This window comes from Budorcas taxicolor, chromosome 3 (assembly GCF_023091745.1).
Source record: "Budorcas taxicolor isolate Tak-1 chromosome 3, Takin1.1, whole genome shotgun sequence".
In the NCBI taxonomy this organism is placed as follows: Eukaryota; Metazoa; Chordata; class Mammalia; order Artiodactyla; family Bovidae; genus Budorcas; species Budorcas taxicolor.
In genome coordinates this window covers 26,457,216-26,474,997 of record NC_068912.1, presented here as the reverse complement: position 1 = coordinate 26,474,997, position 17,782 = coordinate 26,457,216, and the positions used below count along the sequence as shown (strand labels likewise).

At 42.4% G+C, this 17,782-nt stretch overlaps 1 protein-coding gene across 1 annotated transcript in view; it reads right to left on the bottom strand.

The window, feature by feature from the left end:
- The window catches only part of VTCN1 (V-set domain containing T cell activation inhibitor 1), a 63,091-nt gene extending 45,513 nt beyond the window's left edge, over positions 1–17,578 (bottom strand). The window contains exon 1 of the mRNA XM_052638027.1: positions 17,464–17,578. Within this exon, the coding sequence (XP_052493987.1) occupies positions 17,464–17,578 (115 nt within the window). The remainder of the gene's footprint in view (positions 1–17,463) is intronic.
- Between the last annotated feature and the right edge of the window lie 204 nt (positions 17,579–17,782).

Genomic DNA, 17,782 nt, shown 5'->3' with positions numbered 1-17,782 from the left:
ATATTTAAAATAGATAACCAACAAGGACCTACTGTATAGCCCAGGGTACTCTGTTCAATATTCTGTAATAACCTAAATGGGAAAAGAATTTGAAAAACAATAGATACGCTCATACACACACACACACACACACACACACACACATATATATACACATATGTATAACCAAATCACTTTGCTGTACACCTAAAACTAACACAACATTGTTAATCAATTATACTCCAATATAATTTCTCTCCATGAATGACTTATGAAATAGAGGAGTCCTTAAAGGAGCTTTGCAGAGAATGAAAATTTAACTTTCTAGCAACAGTGAATATAGATATATTAAAAATAACCATCTTACTTTATAAGTGTTTAAAACACTGAATAAAACAAAGCAAAACCACATGCATATTATTTTTGAACATTTGCTTTTGCTAGCAAGAAAAAGAAGTGAGATGTACAGAGGCTGAAAATGAAGGAGACACATGAATCCAAGGAGGTAAGAGAGTGCTGAACAGCGGCTAGCTGTGTTTCCCGGTGACCCAAAGCTTCTGTCTTAAGAGTCATGCAGAACACAGAGACAATGCTAAGAGGCCACACAAGCTAGGGGCTCCAATTGGAGACTCAGGTAAGCTAGGATCCCTACTTCCCCAAAGAACAATAGCCTCATCTGGTCTTAATTTTGAGTGAAGAGAAAAAAATTACTCCCCTGAGTCTGGGTATATATCATTTCAGTCATCATGGAGTTTAGAAGACTGAATTCACAACACATCCAGCCCGAAAGAATCCTAAACCAAGAATCAAGTTTAAAGAGTTCCTAGCAGGTAAAGTTTTGATGCTTGATAGAAGTTGAAGGAAATATTTCAGAGGAAATATACTCTCCAACAGATGAATGGATAAAGAAAATATGGCATATATCCACAGTGGAGTCCTACTCAATCATAGAAAAGAATGAAAAAATGCCACTTGCAGCAACAGGGATAGACCTAGAGGTGATTGTATTAAGTGAAGTCAGACAGAGAAAGACAAATATCCTTTGATATCTATTGTATGTGGAATCTAAAATATAACACAAGTAAACTTAATTACAAAACAGAAACAGACTCACAGACACAGAAAACAAACTTATGGTTATCAGAAAGTGGGGGGATAAATTAGGAGTTTGGGGTTCACATATACACACTAACATATAGGGAGTAGATAACCAACAAAGATCTATTGTATAGCACCAGAAACTATCCTCAATATCGTGCAATAATCTATAATGGAAAATAATTTTTAAAAGGATATATGCATGTGTGCCAAGTTGCTTCAGTCATGTCCAGCTGTTTATGACCCCATGGACTGTAGCCTGCCAGGCTCCTCTGTCCGTAGGATTCTCTAGGCAAGAATACTGAAGTGGGTTGCCATACTCTCCTCTGCGGAATCCTCCCTACCCAGGGATCAAACCCATGTCTCGTGCATTGCAGGTGGATTCTTTACCATTGAGCCACTAGGGAAGCCTATATATATATAGACCTGTACAAATTTCAGTTGTAGAGATATATGTATATACATATCTGTACAGATATATATATATCTGTACAACTGAAACTAACAACATTGTAAATCAACTATATTTCAATGAAAATATTTTAAAAATTAAAAAATAAATCATTTTCCCACCTCAAAAAAGAAAAAAAGAAGATAAAGAAATGCACCCTCAACCCAGGCTCCAACAAATTTCTGCAAATGAAATTCCCTCAAATCAGTTCATAATAAAAAAATTATTAAGTACACAAAGAAAAAACTAACATGAACAAAAGTTGGTAGAAACAAGCCACAGATTGGGAATGAAAAGACTTTGAATATTGAAACTGCTAGATACAGATTATAAAATAAGCCTTTCAAATTTGTTAAAATAAATGAAAGAGGGAAAGCAAGCCCGAATAAGGAACAAGAGACTAAAAAAGCTGAATAGAAAAATTTGAAAAAGAACCAGGCAGAATATATAGAAATGAAGAATAAATAATTGAGTTCAAACTTACTGAACAGGTTAAGTAGTAGATTGAATACAACTGGAAGAGAGAAATAGTTAATCCAAAGCAAGAGTGGAAGAGTTACACATGGTATAGTACAGAGAAACAAGAGGTTAAAAATATAAAAGAGGGGATGGAGGATCAAGAGGATAGAGAAGGGGGAGCTCACAAATATATCAAAACTATACTCCCCGTGTGGAACAATTCTCAGAGAAAAGCCGCACATTTCCTGTACAAACAAAGCTGCAAGATAGATCTCCAAGTAACAGTGTAAGATAGAAAAAAAAAAAAAACAAAAAAAAAACCTCAGTATGGGACTGGTGCCCCTGAGGGATCTCTAAGGAAGATAAAATTCCCAGGGGCAGACCCCACCAGGGGAGACTGCTCGCATGCTGGGAAATTCCCTCAGACAGAGGCTCTGGAGAAACCTAGACTCTAATTGCGTGGAAAGGCCGTGCAGGTTTGCTAACAATCAGGGCAGAGAGAGACCTGAGCTAGTGGTCAGGTCAGGGAATTCTGTTTGCTGAAATTTGTTATGGCCTGGGTTGAGAATGCATTTCGCTTTTTTCCTTCCTTCTTTTTTTTTCTTTTTTGTGGGAGAACCACCAGGGAGAGAGCCTCCTTGCTGCACTTCCCAATCCGAAGAGGAGAACTTCCTGGTTCGGCTCGCTCCACACCCCAGTCTGGCAGGAGATGCGAGCAAAGATCCGGTCTACCTATGCAGAGACAAACCAGGGCACCTGCGGTGTGATGGAACTGAACAGCAGAGAGGGGTGTCAGTACACACAGTGGGCAGCAAGGTGAGCCAGCCAGACCTTGTCAGTGCACGCACCTGGCAGATATCATGGGCAGTACCACAAGAAAACACAGCAGCTGAATGCTGAATCTTAGGCAGACAAGCCCTGGGAGAGGACTTGACTTAGCTGTGTGGAGACAGCCAGGAGGGCCTGGCCCAGGGGGAGCCGTGGAGCCCATTGTTAGCATGCATGGCGGGGGAGGGCCTGGTCACAGCAGACATTGGCACCACAGCAATGCACAGTGGCTGGGGATGGAGTCTCAGGCAGATAGGCCCTGGGCAGGAGTAGGAAGTAGTTCATTTCCCAGTGGGATTGCTCAGGCTCCACTCACCCTACTCTGCAGCTTGGTGCTGGATCTGGGGCAGACGCATCCTGGGAGAGGTCTGCCACAGAGGAAGCCCAGGTCCCTAGTGGCAACATAGCACCTCAGTTCCTGCAGGCACAGCACCTGCGTCCCCAGACCCATCACACCACAGCCCAGCACTAGGTCTGGGATGAAGACAACAAAGAAAGGGAGATGACGTTGGGCTCCTTCTGTGTATGGGTTCACTGTGACCGTGCAGGCTTGACTTGCTTCAGTGGCCACTTCCTTTAGAACTAGGCATATACGCAAGGGCAATGGAGTTTGACTGAACTTGGGGCTTCTACTGCAACAACTGGGGAGCAGACCCTGCCTCCCAACAGGGTGGTGACGGTCACAGAGCAGAGAGGGCGCCCTGCCCCCACATCTAGCCAGGCTCTTGGTTGTGACCCCTACCAAGAAGATGACAGTCAGCCACTGAGGAAAGACATGGCTGGAATGTACACCCAAACCAGGCCTTGAACCAAAGACACCGGACTCACACAGTCTACACAGGGATACTCCCACAGAAAAACAACCCTTCAAGACCACAGTAGGTAACTTTTTCTCCTAAATTCACAGAGACAGAGAAAGTTAAGTAAAATGGAAAAGCAGAGGAACTACTCTCAATGAAAAGAACAAGATAAATACCCTGAAAGAACAAAGAATGAAACAGAGCTCACCAGTCTACCAGGACCTCAGTTCAAACAGGAGGTTATAAAAATGTTAAAGGAATTAAGCAAGATTATCAACAGAAATGCAGATAACTGTGATAAGGAACTAGAAACCAATCTAGTGTGAGAAAGTCTAGGTGTACCAATCAAAATTAGACAATTCAATTGCCAAGATAAAAATCAATCTAGAAGCAATGAATATCAGACTAAATGACACAGAAGAAAAAAAAATTTGAAAAAAAGAGAGTGATCTGGAAGATAGAATAATGGAAACCATCCAATCAGAACAGCAAACAGACAAATGAAAGCAATATACACGATCTATGGGATAATATAGTAATATGAAGCATTCCAACCTACACATAATAGGGGTTTCAGAAGGAGAATAAAAAGCAAAGGGGATTGAAAAAGTATTTGAATAAATTATGGCTGAAAAATTCCCAAACCTGTAGAAGGATATCCTGTAGAGATATCCTGGTACAAGAAGCACAGAAAGTCCCAAACAAGATGAACCCAAACAAACGCATGCCAAGACACCATAATTAAAATGGCAAAAATTAAAGAGAGGATTCTAGAGGCCACAAGAGAAAAACAAAGGGTCAGTTACAAAGGAACCCCATTAGGTTATCAGCTGATTTCTCTGCAGAAACTTTGCAGGCCAAAAGGGAGTGGCATGATATATTCAAAGTCATGAAAAGCAAAGGGAAAAACCTGCAACTTAGAATACTCTACCCAGCAAGATAATCACTTAAAATAGGAGAGAGAAAGACTTTCTCACACAAGCAAAAACTAAAAGAATTCAACAATACTGAATCTACCCTAGAAGAAATATTCAAAGGTCTTCTCTGAAGAGAAAAGAAGCAAAAATCCATAGGAAAAGGAAAAATCATAATAGGAAAGGTAAATATATAGAAGTATTGAAGATCACTTAAATAAACCAGTATATAGATTGAAAAACAATCAAAAATTTTTGTAAAAGTGACTATAACTATAATTATCAGCAAAAGGATAACTATGAAGATGTAAAATAGGACATCAAAATCACAAACTGTGGGTGAGGAGAGTATAAAAATGTGTACCTTTTAGAATGTGTTTGGATTTTTGTGACCATCAGTTTAAAGAAAGTAGCTATAGTTATGGGTCAACATATTTGAACTCCAGGGTAACCACAAATCAAAAACATACAATAGATTCACAAAAAAAAAACAAAAAGAAAGGATCTCAAGCATGTTATAATACAAAAGAAAACCATCAAATCAGAAAAGGAAAAACGAAAGAAGAAAAAACATTAGAGGAACAGATTCATTCCTAGATTTTTCTGCTATTTTCCAAGCAATTTTATAATGTCATCTTTTATGCTGGGATTAGGGGCTGGGAACATGCAATGAACTATTCATTCCAAAGGCAAAGGAAGAACTGGGTAGCATGCAGAATGCAGAGAGTGAGAAGGCAGGTGTGGGCGATGGGCCCCTCGCACTCCCTCTCCGCTTCTGCCTGGGGCTGGGCGTGTCCAGATGCCCTCTGTATGGTCACTGATGCCATGGAGCCAAGGGGTACATGAGGCACATCTGAGTAGTCCAGGCTCCAGAAACAGCCCTGTTTCCACAATACCTCAAGGCAGATTCAGAGAGCATAACTATTTTCACATTTGTCTGCCAAGATTTCTGGGCTTCCTTTCAAACCCTTAAAAAAGGATCCCTTTTCTCTCCACTTTAACCAATTATGCAGTATGACCCCAGACCCATAATTTAATCATTTTTTCCAGGCACTTGAGTAACTGGGGGACAAATCAATAGCATTTGTTCTGAAGTTCCTAAAAAGATATCACATTCCTTCAGCTCACTTGCAAGCTACACAGACTCCTTATTCTTTTGTGTATGGCCTCCCTCAATAGTGGCAATGTGTATTAGAAGCTGTCTCCTTGCCCTTATCAACCCTGTACATTTCTCTGTCTGACACTTTTCATATTGTATTAGAATGATCTATTTATACATTTGTGTCTTCTTTAATCTCCTCTCAATTTCTCAAGAACAGGAACTGCACCTTTTTGTTTTTGTGTAAAAATAGAATGTTAAATTTAAAGCTTCAGCTGAGATTCAAGATACAATAGAGGCTGCATACCAAACTGAGACACCACATCACTCTAGAGTTTAAAAACGGAATCTTTGACAACCAGTTCCATGATTCTTAGCTACCCCAATCAGATGAAGGACTATAAAAAGGAATCAAAGTAGAAAGAGAAGATTTGTGATGCTATTTCTTAGGAGAAAAAAACTTTTTCCTCTGCTATGAGCACATACTCTTCCCCCTCCCAAAACACAAAGCACGAAGTTGTGGTGTGGTGGGGACACCATGGACTATAGGCAAACTCGTACTTAAGAAATTTAATGTGATCTAGAATATAGGGGCTTCCCAGACTGTGCTACTGGTTAAGAGCCTGCCTGCCAATGCAGAAGACACGAGGGACATGAGTTTGATCCCTGGGTTGGGAAGATGCCCTGGAGAAGGGCATGGCAACTCACTCCAGTATTCTTGCCTGGAGAACCCCATGAACAGAGGGGCTTAGCGGGCTACAGTCCATGGAGTCACAAAGAGTTGGACATGACTGAAACGACTTAGCCCAGCATGTATAGCACAGAACAGGTCAATGAGCTAGAGAGAAAGAAACAGAAAGAGAATATGCATTTGGAGGTCGCCACTCCTTCACAGGGCTTCCCAGGTGACTCAGTGGTGAAGAATCCACCTGCAGTGTAGGAGGCATGGGTTTGATTCCTGGGTTGGGAAGATCCCCTGGAGAAGGAAATGGCAACTGACTCCAACATTCTTGTCTGGGAAATTCCATGGACAGAGGAGCTTGGTGCACTGCAGTCCATGGGGTCTCAAAAGAGCAGGACCCAATGTAGTGACTAAACAACAACAACAACTCTTTTCCTAAAATACGGAATAGATGAGTTTGTCCAACAGACCAGATATCCTGGAGCCGTAATGAGTTCCCACCAATAGGATTACCTGGGAGATGAGACCTGAGCATTGAGAGTCATGTGTGATGTAGACTTTTGGGGAACGAAGGACTGAGGGGCCATCAGCCAGATGATGAGTAGGACATTTTCATCAGAGGCTTCAGAAGTTTCAGCATGTATTTCTCTACTGAATGTACTTTAAAAGGTCAGAGGAAGATAAAAATAAAATCTTGCTTTGATTATAACCCACTGGTCATGTTGGATCAATATATCAGTCACATTTATTCCCCTAAGTGTCAGACATAGTGCCTGACTCATCCTAGACATTTGACGAATGCCAAACTGAGCTGACTGATTTTGGCACATACTCTTCTATGAATCAAAACATGTCCATGAGGCAGCCCAAATGGATGGCAGCCCATATTTTTATTTCAGGGTTATGTCTATTTAAGTTACACTTTGGGGAAGATTTTATGGAAACAATTAAAATTACCTTCTAAATACAAATATAGATTTAGATATCAGCCCTTATTTATTATATGTAAATATAGTCAAGCTCTAGAGACTCATTGCTATTGCAAATTCTATAAACCCCAAACATCTTGTGGTCTGGTTTTTGACAATGTTACAAAGAATTATGAATCCAATAGAAAAGTTTAACTGAAACCAATGGACATGTAGGAAAGTATCCAAAGGCATTACATGGAAACTGAACAGAAAAAAAAAACTTCAAAAAAATCCTCTTCCTCAACTTCTATTCTTATTAGCTCCCCAAACTTTTCCCTTCTCAAAAATTTCACCAGATTTCCTCTGAAATCCACTCGCTTGTCTTTTCTTCCTCATAGCTTCAAATCCACTCTCAGCTGCAAATCCACTCTGCTCTTCCCTTTCTCTTAGACCACATCCAGACTGCTCTGCCTGGCTTACTCCACTGACTTCATAATCATGAGTGGTTGGGTGAGCAGACTTAGCAGAAAACACCAAGATTTTCCTGAGGAGTTGTGGGGAGAAGAAAGAGGCTGTGAGCTTCATTTTCCTCTAAAAGGGAGACTTGCCAAAGGGCAGCATTAGAAGGAAGAGTATGGCAATAAACTGTAATGGAGAAGAATCTGAAATATATATATGAGTGAATCACTTTGCTGTATGCCAGAAACTAACACATTGTAAATCAACTGTGCTTCAATAAACAAAAATGGGCATCAAAGAAAACCTGGCCTCTCTTTTACTACCTCTGGGACTTTCTCCACCTCATAGTAACTCATCTTTAGCTTGACTATGAAGTGAAACCTTATAAGAGATGTATTGCTTTGGTTTTTGTTTCTAATTAAAATATATAATATAATATTTTATCTCAGTAGTCATTGATGTGAAAGTATTAGTCTCTCAGTCATGTCCAACTCTTTGTGACCCCATGGACTGTAGCCCATCAGGCTCCTCTGTCCATGGAATTATCCAGGCAAGAATACTGGAGTGGGTAGCCATTCTCTTCTCCAGGGGATCTTCCCAACCCAGAGATTGAACCTGGGTCTCCTGCTTTGCAGGCAGATTCTTTATCATCTGAGCTACCAGGCAAGCCCCTTAGTCATTGATCAGTTCAGTTCAGTTCAGTTCAGTCGCTCAGTTGTGTCCGACTCTTTGCGACCCCATGAATCATTGATACTTGGTTGTAAGTGAGTGTATTAGTTACTTTACACTAGGCTTGGATGGTAAATTAAGAAGGAAGAGACTAAGATATAAGAAAGAACATCTCAATAATGAGGAAGGGTGGAAACATTAGATACAAAATTTGCCATTTCTTTTTCAAAACATTGGCAGGGTTTGTTCTGGTCCTGGAAAAAGGCTTATGTAAAAATTATTATCTTGGGGAGGCTAGTTGTCTGGTAGGAGTGTGAATTGGAGCAAACTTTAGGGTAGGGATGGGGCTTCCCTTGTGGCTCAGCTGGTAAAGAATCCACCTGCAATGTGGGAGACCTGGGTTCGATCCCTGGGTTGGGAAGATCTGCTGGAGAAGGGAAAGGCTACCCACTTCACTATTCTGGCCTGGGGAATTCCGTGGACTGTATAGTCCATGGGGCTGCAAAGAGTCAGACATGACTGGGCGACTTTCACTTCACTTAGGGTAGGGACAGAAGGAGTTTGGCCATAGGTACCATAATGCTTCAGTATGCATAGTGAGTCTTGATCCAGCGATTCTGCTTCTAGGAGTCTACAGTAAAGAAACAGCAGGATGCATTTCTAAGGACATTAACTATAGTGTTGGTTAAAATTAGCATAATAGTTGTGGGCAAATAATTGGAAGCACCTACATTTCTGAGAATCGGGAGCTGATTGAGTAAATTAAGGTTCATCCTAGAGGTGATGCTATGTAGTTGTAAAGAATCACATTATAAAAGAATGTTTATTTATGTGAGAAATGGTCACAAAATTGGTAAGTAGAAAGTAGCTTCTAAAATAATATATACTGTATGCTACCATTTATTAAATATAAATACAGAGAAAAAAGGCTGAAAGGATATGTTAAAGGTGGTTATCTCCAGGTTCAGGATGGTATAGATTTATATATTTTTTCTTTTGGGCTTTTCTGTATTTTCCAAGTTCTACCCACTGTCCCCATATTACTTTTGTAAAACAAATAAGAACATATTTTAAAAAAGAAAACATTGCTCTATTTTCCCTAGGTTTGAACTTTCTTTGAGACAATGTATGAACAGGCATCTTTCAACGAGATGCTCCCACAAAGTTGTTCACTTACAACAATTTCCTGGATCAATGGTTTGTACTTATCATAGAGCTCCCACAGGAAAAGCCAGAACCCAGTGAATGCATGCTAGAAGTTACCCATAACTGATTTTTCTTCCTTTAAGTTAGCAGGCATGTTCTTCATAGCTCAATAGGTGATTTATAAGATGAGGTGATGGAGACCAGATTCAGTTTGGGGGGTCCAGGTGAACAGCACCAGGAGCCCCAGTAAACAGTATTTCCTTCATATTTGGACAACTTTGGGAAATGCTGATGAAAGCCACCATCCTGTACTTCACTGCTTTACAATTTTACCTTAAGGGTAGAATCCCTTACATGTATTAAACAGATTATCTCACAGGCCCCACATTTTCTGCCTCAGGTAATTAGCATTTACAAACAGATAACACATTGATAAGAATAAATGGACCATGTTGGGATCACTCTTAGTGAAAATGCTTATCTGCTGAACCTATAAAAGTTGAGCATTTCATTAATCTAGAACATTGTCTATGAGAAATGTCAACCTAGAAAAGGAGAAAATAGCCAGATTTATCTTTTTTTTTTTAAGTTTTGAGCTTTCTTGCTTTCTTGTGCTTCTTTGAAGCACAAGCTGGAATCAAGATTGCCAGGAGAAATATCAATAACCTCAGATATGCAGATGACACCACTCATGGCAGAAAGCGAAGAACTAAACAGTGGAAACAGTGTCAGACTTCATTTTCTGGGGCTCCAAAATCACTGCAGATGGTGACTGCAGCCATGAAATTAAAAGATGCTTACTCCTTGGAAGAAAAGTTATGACCAACCTAGATAGAACATTGAAAAGCAGAGACATTACTTTGCCAACAAAGGTCCATCTAGTCAAGGCTATGGTTTTTCCAATAGTCATGTATGGATGTGAGAGTTGGACTGTGAAGAAAGCTGAGTGCTGAAGAATTGATGCTTTTGAACTGTGGTGTTGGAGAAGACTCTTGAGAGATCCAACCAGTCCATTCTGAAGGAGATCAGCCCTGGGGTTTCTTTGGAAGGAATGATGCTAAAGCTGAAACTCCAGTACTTTGGCCACCTCATGCAAAGAGTGGATTCACTGGAAAAGACTGATGCTGGGAGGGATTGGGGGCAGAGGAGAAGGGGACGAGAGGATGAGATGGCTGGATGGCATCACAGACTTGATGGACGTGAGTCTGAGTGAACTCTGGAAGTTGGTGATGGACAGGGAGGCCTGGCGTGCTGCGATTCATGGGGTTGCAAAGAGTCAGACATGACTGAGCGACTGAACTGGACTGAACTGAAAGAACCTCTTGATGAAAGTGCAAGAGGATAGTGAAAAAGTTGGCTTAAAACTCAACATTCAGAAAACTAAGATCATGGCATCCGGTCCCATCACTTTGTGGCAAATAGATGGAGAAACAATGGAAACAATGACAGACTATTTTTTTGGGCTCCAAAATCACTGCAGATGGTGACTGCAGCCATGAAATTAAAAGACTCTTGCTCCTTGGAAGAAAAGCCATGACATGCTTTTGAGTAGGCCATGAATTTGAGTAGGCTCTGGGAGTTGGTGATGGACAGGGAAGCCTGGCATGCTGAAGTCCATGGGGTTATAAAGAGTCGGACACAACTGTGTGACTGGACTGACTGAAAGTTTTGAGGATGTTCAAAATTTTTCAAGATTTTTCTCCTACAATTTAAACACAGAAGTTTTAGGAGACCTCTTTTATTACTATTATTTATTTATTTATTTTTGGCTGTGCTGGGTCTTTGTTGCTGCGCAGGATTTTCTCTAGTTGAGGTGGACGGGGGCTACACTTCGTTCAGGCGCGCGAGCTTCTCATTGCAGTGACTTCTTTTGTTTCAGAACCAAGCTCTAGGGCTTGCAGGCTTCGGAAGTTATGGCTCCCAGGCTCTTGAGCCCAGGCCCAGTAGTTGTGACACACAGGCTTAGTTGTTCCACTGTATGTGGGATCTTCCCAGATCAGGGATCAAACCCGTATCTCCTGCATTGGTAGGCAGATTCTTTACCACTGAGCCACCAGGGAAGCCCAAAGACCTGTTTTTTAAATTTATTCTTAATTGGAGTATAATTGCTTTACAATGTTGTATTGGTATCTACTATACAACAGCTTGACTCTTAAAATTCAGTTGCTAAGTCATGTCTAGCTCTTTGCAACTTTATGGACTGAAGCACACCAGGCTTCTTTGTCCTCCACTATCTCCTGGAGTTTGCTCAACTTCATGTCCATTGAGTTGGTGATGCCATCCCAACCATCTCATCCTCTGCTGCCCCCTTCTCATTTTGCCTTCTGTCTTTCCCAGCATCAAGATCTTTTCCAATGAGTCACATCAGGTGACCAAAGTATTGGAGCTTCAGCATCAGTCCTTCCAATATTCATTATTCAGGTTGATTTCCTTTAGGATTGACTGTGTTGATCTCCTTGCAGTGCAAAGAACTCTCAAGAATCGGCTGTATGTACACATTATATCCCCTCTCCTCTCCGTGCCGCCCCCTACACGCCCACATCTCACTCTTCTAGATGGTCATGGAGGTCCCTGTGTTGTATAGCAGCTACCCACTACCTATCTATTTTACACATGGTAGTGTGGAAGATCTTTTTAAGGGAAAAATCCTTCTAGTGTTTCAAAGGAGCCAAGATCTTGATAGCTTTGTAATATCAAAACACTTCTTTCTCATACCAATATTCCTCTCTGCTAACACTTCAGAGTTTTACTTCTAAAGGCTTTCTAAGAAAGGCAGTGGAACCTGGCATTTGGGGGTTTGTCTCTGAGACTCCTGGGAAGCTGGGCTTCTTGATAAATTGCAGCTACCATAAACTTGGACCTAAGGGGATCTTCACCAGCTTAGCCACCCTGACTGTCTCCACACGCTTAATCTTAGTATCAAAAATAAAATAATTTTTTCCAGACTAGAAAAGGGCACAAACTTTGGAGGCAGATAGATCTAGACTCTACATTTTATTCCCTTTGCTTATATTGTATTAGTTGTGATCATGGATCAGCAGTGAAAGTGATGATCCCTGGGAGAAAAGCATCAGTAAGGGCCGCACCATGGGGCCAGCAGAGTCCAGTCATTAATTCATGAGTTCCTGACCTCACCATCTCTCCTTGCCATTTGAAAATCATTCTCAAAAAATGATTTGATTTCATCTTCTGGTTTTGCCTATCTCCGAATCATTCTCCCAAACATCCCCATACACTTTCTCACATCACTCTTAGCCTTGGTTTACTCAGGTACTGGGTGGGAAGACAAAAACCCACCTTATTCAGTTGTTGAGAAGATTAAATGTGGCTCACGCTCATCTCTCCAGCTACCACTCTCCCTTCCTCTTCCTCTTCCCACTCCACCTCATAGGTCTTGCCTTTGCCTGGATGTTCTCACCACTTCTCTTGCTTGGCTAACTCCCACTCAGATTAAAAACCACCTCCTTCAGAAAAATCTCTGGAACAACCCCCTACAATCACCATTACCATGACTGGACTGGAAGTTGATTTTCAAGCCTCTGCAGCTAGCCTGTGGTGGCACTGAGCATACAGTATTCTGTTTGTCTACCCGTCTCCCACATTCTATCTTCTAAATGATGGTAAGTCCTCTATTTTGTACATTACTGTAGCTCTAGGATCTATGGTGCCAGCTACAAGGTAGATGATCTATAAAAAAATTCCACAGTTGACATAACTCCTTGGCTGAGAGATCCAAATTGTCAGGCTATCTCCCTGACATAGACAGACTCTTTGGAAGCTGAACCCAAAGAGGAAATGAGCAGTGGGAAAAAAAGGACCATTGCTTTTTCACATTTCTGCCTGTTTTAAAGGGTGTGTGGGGGCTTCCCTGGTGCCTCAGTGGTAAAGAATCTGCCTGCCAATGCAGGAAACATGGGTTTGACCCCTGGTCTGAGAAGACCTCACATGCCGAGGAGCAACTAAGCCCATGTGCCACAGCTATGGAGCCTGTGCTCTAGAGTCCTAGAGCTGCCAGGCTGAAGCCCGCGGGCCCTAGAGCCTGTGCTCCTCGGTAAGAGGGGCCACTGCAATGAGAAGCCCGCAGCTAGAGAGCAGCCCCTGCTTGCCACAGCCAGAGACAAGCCCACGTGGCAACAAACACATAGCACAACCGAAACATAAATAAATAAAAATTTTAAAAAGGTGTATGGGTCTTGGTTTTTTTAAAAAGGTTATCTTCCTCCAGTGAGCAAGGCAGTTTCTCGATGGAAGACGTAGATGTGTCAGATAATGCAAGAGAGCTATGTGCTGCCTTCCGTGTCGCTGTGAGACCATCTTTTGTACCTTATCACCTTTGATCCTCAAGGTGGTTCTGGGAGGCCCATTGATTGTCCTTAATAAAAATGAAGTGACTGGCACAGGACCCCACAGGATAAATTTGGAAAAGAAGCTCAAGTCAGGCTCCACTGGTTCTAAATCCATCTTTTCCCATCTACTGTACAGCTGAAGAGAAACAGCAACACTCCGCCCCTTCCGTTTTCCTCTGCTCTCAGAGCTCTCACAGCAGACATTATAAAGATTATTTGACTTTGACAGATAGATGACAAATGAGACGTGAGGATCTGAAAGATGGTGTGGCCCATTCAAAGCTTATCTGTGTTTGCTGTTTCAGTCAGCTGAAGTTAAAGGCTTTGTTTTCACTCACATCATGAGAAATCAAATAACCTTGTTCTATCCTTTCTTGGTAATTGCATGTCTGTAGCAATGCCCTTGAGAGGCCAATAATTTCCTCTGTAAGCATGCTCCCTCTGGGCAGTGCCTTCCACTGTAGGGTACAAAACTCTTAGGGTCCCACTTAATGTCATTTAAATGCCACCATGGGGACTTCCTTGGTGGTCCAGTGGCTAAGATTCCTTGCTCCCAATGCAGGGGGCCCAGGTTCAGTCCCTGGTCAGGGAACTAGGTCCCAAATGATCTCACATGCTACAGAGATGATCAAAGATCCCATGTGCTGCCACTAAGACCCAGCACAGCCCAATAAATAAATATTAAAAAAATAAATCTCTGTGCTACAATTAAGAACTTTAAATAAACTGTGGGCTCTCACAGGGAAGTGACACCCTACCTTTCAACTCTCACCTTCCGCGTCCCTGGAGTATCAGATAATTCCTATCCACACCTAACATTCTGCTAGATGACCAGAGGGACCAAAATGCCATCGCTCCCCAAGTCAGTCACACTGATGTCCCGTGGTAGTGTGTGAATGATGGACAGGTCTATTAGAGGCTCTCTCCTGGGAAGAATTCCAGACAGTGGGACAGCGGGGGGCATATAGGGATTAGAGACCCTGAGGACTAAGTCCTGGCTAAGCCATCATCTGCCACTTGGATCTACCCCAGCCGACAATTCCAGTCTCTGTCTTGGACATTTGGCTCTGGTGCCTGGAGAACAAGATAGTCAGAGCTGGCCACATGCCCACGTTCTTTATAGAGCACGTGTGAGGGACTCCCCCCCGGGGACCGTAGCCAGGTCAGAGCCTCCTTCCTGCAGACAGATCAGCTTAACTCACCTCCTAGTTGTAAGCAAATTAAATGATCACTTATGAACTGGGATGATAATAACATCCTAAAAAGATGAACTAATTATTATAATGAGAGAGCTGTCAAAATAATACCCATGTTTATTTAGTATCTGTCATCTGAAGAATATGGGGTGAGCCGTTGCTGTCACTTCATGAATCCTCCCTACATGTTTATGAGGGAGAAAAAAGTAGAGGTCACTCAGGAAGAATCACTGTAGAAGGAGGAGGGCTGAAAATGTGATGATTTGGGGTCTCAAAGATGGGTGGGCAGTCCCAGGAAGGAAGATGCCCACCTGCTCTTTCCCCTCTGAGCGTTTATTTGCTCAGCCCTCCCTGCTGCCCTGGGCTTCCTCATTTATGTACATGTTTGTATTCTTTTGCAATTACTCCAGGCCCTAGTTTCCCAAAGCATGTCCTGGTGTATATTAATAAGTATTATTTTTAAAAGGATTATGTTAAGTCAATCACAATCAAATAGATTTCTTTATAGGACTTTTCAAAAGCTCTTATTGTTGGTTGTTACTTGCGTTTTTATTTTTTTGGCAGCATGGCAGGCACCTGGGCCTCCTGCAGTGGAAGAAGGGAGTCGTAACCACTGGACCACCGGGGAGATCCCGCTAAAGCTCTTAATATGCTAATATGCATGGTGAGTGTCCCAGAGGAGTATGGGTGTGTGTGTGTATTAGGCTGAACTATTTGAAATCCCTCTTTCAGAGGTCAAGTACAACTGAACACTGGCAATTGCATGTAGCCCAACCTAAGAGTATTCAGCACTTCCGATCTTGTTTGACTACAGAAATCTTGTGGGGAAATTTCTGCAATATCATTGTCCTCAGGACTCCCTTTGGGAGCCACTGTTTTAAGTACTTAATATAGAGAGTGTTAGGTGCTTGAATGGTGCATGTTGCTTGGACCCCAATATGCTCACGTGTAACAGGATAATGGATTGAGCAGAATGGGAAGCAAGCAAATGTGGGAATCCTGTCAGGCCTTGGGGTTGAGTTTTTGGGAAGGTGGCCCAGATGGCACTTCCCAACCCAATAAACTTGCAGAAATGCCCATTACTGTATAGAGTCACAACCGCTGCTGTATTAAGGTACAAGGATATATTTTTTTTTACCTGTAAAAGTGCTTTAAAACATTTAGCTTTAATACATAAAGGCTCAATGGAAGAAGTAGAATATGAAAGGGTACACACTGTATTACTATGTAAAAATGATTTACTGTTGGGCTTACAAAGGGCAAGAACAAAAAAAGAAAATAGTCATTTATAGTGATAGGACTGTGGATGATCTTTCGCTTCCTTTTTTAAAATAATTCCTCAATATTATTCTACTGTTTCACAGAAGAAAAAAAAAAAAAAAACCCAACCTAAACAAAAATTATACCAGTTACTCCTTAGGCTTTGAGTCAACACCAGAATGTCTTCTGAGAAAGTCCCAACACACCCCCTCTCCATTCTTTCCAGATGGGAAGGTGGTATCAAGGAGAGGACCTTCCAGCCAGAACTGCAGTCAGTCATGTCCCACTGGCTCCATCACTCACCTTAGCAGCCCTTCTGCCTCCACATCCAGACCAAGAATCAGCCCGCCCACGCAGATCCCCAAGTCTACAAGCATTCTAATACCCAATGGCTATTTTCTACCATCTGCATTTAAATTGTTTTTGACAGGATCCTATTAGCAACACTCTTTATAAATGATGATGAGCTTTCTCAGCAGGGCCTCAAAACCCTGTTGAATCTCCAGGTTTCAGAAATATGGTACATTTATAGTGAGAAAGGAAAACAGCCGAAAACATTCCTACCGTAAGCACACAGTTATTGCTACAGCATGGAGTGCATGGATTTTGTGGACTGAGAACCTAGCTCTCATTCTTGAGCTGTGTCCATGGGACAATGTCTTTCTAGTCTTGCTTAGGATGCTGCCCTAACACCCCCTCAGCTACTTGTTGGTGAGAGGGTAAGGTTGTTGCTGAGGGCTTTCCCCACAGCTCAGTGGTAAAGAATTTACCTGTGCTGCAGGAGACATGGGTTCGATCCCTGGATCAGGAAAAGCCTCTGGAGAAGGAAATGGGTAACACGCTCCAGTATTCTTGCCTGAGAAATCCCGCGGACAGAGGAGCCTGGCAGGCTATGTATAGCCCATAGGGTCACAAAGAGTCAGACACAGCTGAGGGACTGAGCACGCACACAAGCAGTTGTCGGTGCCAAGGAGCTCCTCTGTTCAGGTCTTCAGGCCTGTGGGAGAGACTTTCGGGGCATCCCCAGGGCTTGGCAGGGAACACTTCTAAGTAAGGGACATTCAGAAGTCCTGCTTCCTCTCCCCATCCCACTCCGACTCTAGGTAAGAAGCCATAGCAAGCCCACCCCCAGCACCCCCTGGATGCCATCCTGGAGGATATGGTACGAGTAATTGCCAGGAGGCAGAGCCCCTCCACAGGGGAGTGTCCACGGAGCGGGGCCACGTCAAAGGTGGCTGTGGCAGGGGCTTCAGACTTGGATAGCTCCTGCTGAGTTGCCATGACCATATGTTAAGGTCTTTGGACAAAGACCCCCTGACCTACAGCCATCAGGGTAACATCACAGCTTTCCCATCAACTGACTTCTCTCTTAGCTGTGAAGAGAGTCACCAAGACTTGGATCCTCGTCAAAAAGAGTGGAGACAGAGGAAGAGGATAGGATGCTGCTTCCTTGGACAGGTCAACTTCTTGACTGAAATAATTCCT